The following is a 4,041-nucleotide window of genomic DNA, read 5'->3' on the forward strand; positions in this document are numbered from 1 at the left end:
AAAAAAAAAAAAAAAAAAAAAAAAAAAAAAAAAAAGAGAGACCAAGTTAGATTAGCCATGAATGAACATGCCAGCTAGCACTCATTTGAAAGCAGAGCTAAACTGATGTGGGTGTGACTGTCAGGAAGAAGATGGGAAAAGAAAAACCACTGTCTGTCTAAACCAGAGAACACCTGGACTCAATATGCACCAAACCCTGGCAGAAATAAGGCACAGTGCTGAGTCCAAAAATACTGGTCAGACCCAGGTTTACAAATCAAGATTTAGTGTCTGTATGTCTCCCAGTGGGTTGGTCCAAATCAGGAGCAAGGGACTTAAAGAGACAACACAGGCCAATGGGGGAGAACGAAGGGATGCAGAATCAATGAGAAAGATATTCAAAAGGGCTGAGCTTGTTTCATCAGCAAACATCAGGAAACCTGGAAAGAGATCTTAAGGGTGGCTTCACTAACATTGTGAAAATACAAAGAAAACTAACACCACCACCCACTCAAATGCCTGCCATCTTCCATCCATCCATTCATTAAGTCAACAAATATTTAGTGAGTACCTACGAAGGGCCAGGAACAGTTTTAAACACATGTATCAGTAAACCAAAAAGATGATCCTTCACATTCAGGAAGGGGAAGACAGTAACAAACTTATTACTTGAGGTCACTGTGTTTTAATAGTGTTCTAAATGGAGTCTTTCTGTTTTGAGACTATTGTTCTCTTCAGCCATCAGGCTGTCACAAATATTTTTCTAAATGTTATGGAGTATAATTAAAAAATCCTGTAGGGCTCCAGGAGGGGCTCACAAAGTCACCAAAGAACTTGATGTTGCTATAACCAATGACAAATATAATCAAGTCTCAGTCTTTTTGTCACTCAGCTAGTCAATAACATTGGACACATCTTCCTGACCCTAAGCCACTAGAGGGCTCCAGGGTTCAGCCCTTGGCCAGCTTCTTTATCTACACGCACTCCTTTGGTGATCCCAACACCTTAGGTCTTTAAGTACACTCACCCACCAATGAGTCCCACAGTTAGATCTAAAGTCCCTCTCCTCTGTTCAGACTTAGACATCCAACCATCACCCACTTGATGACTGATTGGCTCGTACAACTCACCATATCCCACACTGGACTTCTGATGTTGTCTTCCAAATCTGCTCTATCTCATCTCAGTTTGTGGCAACTCCCTCCTTCCAATTACCCAGGCCTAAAATCTTGAATCATCCTTGACTCCTCTCTCGCCTTCTCATACCCCACATCTAGTCCACAAACACATCTTTCTGACTCTACCTTCAAAATATCTCCAGCATATGACCATATCTCTTCACCTGCATTGTTTTTGACTTCGTATCCCATCATGCTTCCTCTCAGCCACAATGGCTTCCTTGCTGTTCCTTAAAGAAGCCAAACCTTGGCTAGGCAAGGTGGCTCACTCCAGTAATCCCTGCACTTTGGGAGGCTGAGACAGGTGGATGACCTGAGGTCAGGAGTTCGAGACCAGCCTGGCCAACATGGTGAAACACCATCTCTACTAAAAACACAAAAAATTAGCCAAGTGTGGTGGTGGGCACCTGCAATCCCAGCTATTCAGGAGGCAGAGGCAGGAGAATCGCTTGAACCTGGGAGGTGGAGGTTGCAGTGAGCCAAGATCATATAATTCCCTTTGCCTCTCCTGCTCTTTTCTTAGCTATCTACATGGCTGATTCCTTTAGTCTTGCAGGTCTTTGCTCATATACCACTCCCCCAGAGGAGCCTTCCCTGACCACTCTACCTGGCGCTCTTTGTTCCACTTATTCCAGAGCACCTATCACCAACTCATACACTACATATATATTTATTCATTTACTCTGTCACACATATGAGAATGCAAATCCTTTGAGGGCAGGGATTTTATCTGTCCTGTTCACTATATGACAATGACACAGAGTAAGGATTGAGTTCAATAATTACTTCAATAATTACCCAAGCTATACACCATAGGGATTAGACCCCCCCTTATCTGATCCAAAACTCAGAGGGGTACATGAATTGCCCAAGCTCACACAGCCAGACAGCAACAGAACCAAGACCTAGGACTCTTCACTCCTGTTACATCACACCATGGCAATTATTTTACATTCTCCAGCTGATCCAAATCATATAGCAGCTAGCGATTTGGAGGCTCCGTGTTTTATTTCAATTTCAGTTCAAGATTTCTTATCTTTGTGGCCAAGAACCCTAAAATAATTTTGGAAAGCAAAACCCATCTACCTGGAGTAAGTCTTTAACATACACCTGACTACACGGGCCACTACATGGGGCGTTCCTGATTTAAAATTCTCGAAGGGTCCTATAGACCCTTGAAGGTTATGATGTTTTAGTTGATCAAGTTCTGTCCTTTGCTGCCTGTGGTGGAATGCTGCCATAGCTGTCTTTTCTGATAAAGGGCACAGTTGGACTTTGGTTTAATCAGGAAAACAAATGTTAACTCCTCAGTCTCCAAGTTAGCCACACTGGGCTGGAGAGTACCTGTGTGGTTTCCACAATTCTCTCCTTGCTTTCCAAACTCTCAGGAGCCACCCTCCATATTAACGCAGTCTCCTTCCAGGTTAAGCTGACAAATACTGATCAAAGGAAGGGGAAAACGATTCACTTTCCAAAAGCGAATCGCAGGAGTCCAGGGCCTCAAAGGCGGAGGCCGTTGTATGTCCAGATGGCCAAAGGTCTGTGACAGCCTGGGCCATGGTTTTCGTCCTCTCGCTAGAGGCCGTGCGCCCTCCCGCCTGGCCCAGACAAGGCGCCCGGAAACTGAAACCCGCACCGCCCGCTAGGCCTCCACCTGCGCGGCCCCGCAGCCGCCTCTTCACCAGCGGCTTCCCCTCTGAGCCTGCGGTCGCCGCAGCCTCTCCGTCTTAGAACCGGAACCCAAGGCTCGGATGCTGTCCCAGGCCGGGCGCCCCGCGAGCAGTCTGGACTGCGGGGAGAACACACGGCAGCCGCAGGCCTCAGTTTTTTCATCTGCAAAGGTAAGGGTCGGGGGGTCGCCAGGACCCCGGTCCACCGGCAGGGACCGCGGCGCGCCAGGCCTCCGCCGCGGCCGCAACACCTCCCCCGGGCGCCCCCTGCGGTCTCCTGGACCTACTTCCCCGAGCCGCTCACGCCCATCACCAGCAGCGCGCCCGGCGCCGCCATGGCCGGAGCCCGGCTCTTCCCGTCGCCTTCCCGGCGCTCCAGAGGCGGAGTCGCTCCCGTCCTCGCCGGGCCAGTGAGGGCTAAGGCCCTCTGCACCCTCCCCGTTTCCCCGCGCGCCTTTTCGTTGCCTTCCGCCTCCCTTTCTCATCCTCCCCGCCTCTCTCTCCTGCCCCTCCCCTTTCTCTCCCCTCTCTTCCCCTCCCCATTTTCTGTTCCCGGAAGTGGGGCGCGCGCCGGGTCTGGCGCCCTCGTCTCAGGGGCTGGAGGGAGCCGCCCAAAGCCCTGTCACCTGTCGTCCTCCTGCTCTGACCCCTCTTGGTTGCAGAGGAGCCTCCCACCCTGGCAGGCTGGATCCTCTTCCACCCATGGAAAGCATTCATTCATTCATTCATTTATAAAAATGTTCTTATAAAAAGAATAAACAGAAAATAAGACTCAGACTTTCCCACACCAGGCAGCCATAAGCAGCTCTTCCTAAAACGACACCCCTTTTCCCCCACCCCAGCGTAGATAGATGGGTATGAATATTTTGTAAAATTGGGATCAGGCCGTACACAGCGTTTTGTAACCTGGCCTTTTGTCACTATAATATATGGCGGCCATCTTTTGGTGTCAAACTTGGGGTTGAGGGTTGACCATAGCGGCGTATTTCATGGCTGTGAGGTTCTGCTATTACATCCAGCTCTTGTTGAGACTTTAAAAGGAAGGAGCACCCCTTTAAAGTGCCCATTTGCTTTAAAACAATGTGTTAATTATGTGTCGATTGAACTATTTGATTAAAAGCACTTCTAACCACATTTGGCATCACCTCCTTTGGTCTTTTTTTTTTTTTTTTTTTTTTTTTTTTTTTTTTTTTTTTTTTTTTTTTTTTTTTTTT

The 4,041-nt window shown here is 48.1% G+C and overlaps 1 protein-coding gene across 2 annotated transcripts in view; it reads right to left on the bottom strand.

Moving 5' to 3' along the window:
- The window catches only part of IDNK (IDNK gluconokinase), a 20,120-nt gene extending 16,847 nt beyond the window's left edge, over positions 1–3,273 (bottom strand). Inside the window, exons 1-2 of one of the 2 annotated variants that reach the window (XM_017508556.2) lie at positions 3,115–3,189; positions 2,502–2,596 (exon numbers count right to left, since the gene is read on the bottom strand). Coding sequence is in view for 1 of the 2 variants with exons in the window: in XM_017508554.2 (XP_017364043.1) it covers positions 3,115–3,164 (50 nt within the window). In the remaining variant the exon portion in view is untranslated. Of the gene's footprint in view, positions 1–2,501; positions 2,597–3,114 lie in introns of both variants that reach the window. The other variant, XM_017508554.2, reaches the window with a different exon arrangement.
- Positions 3,274–4,041: the final 768 nt, after the last annotated feature.

This window comes from Cebus imitator, unplaced genomic scaffold (assembly GCF_001604975.1).
Source record: "Cebus imitator isolate Cc_AM_T3 unplaced genomic scaffold, Cebus_imitator-1.0 Scaffold394, whole genome shotgun sequence".
Lineage (NCBI taxonomy): Eukaryota > Metazoa > Chordata > Mammalia > Primates > Cebidae > Cebus > Cebus imitator.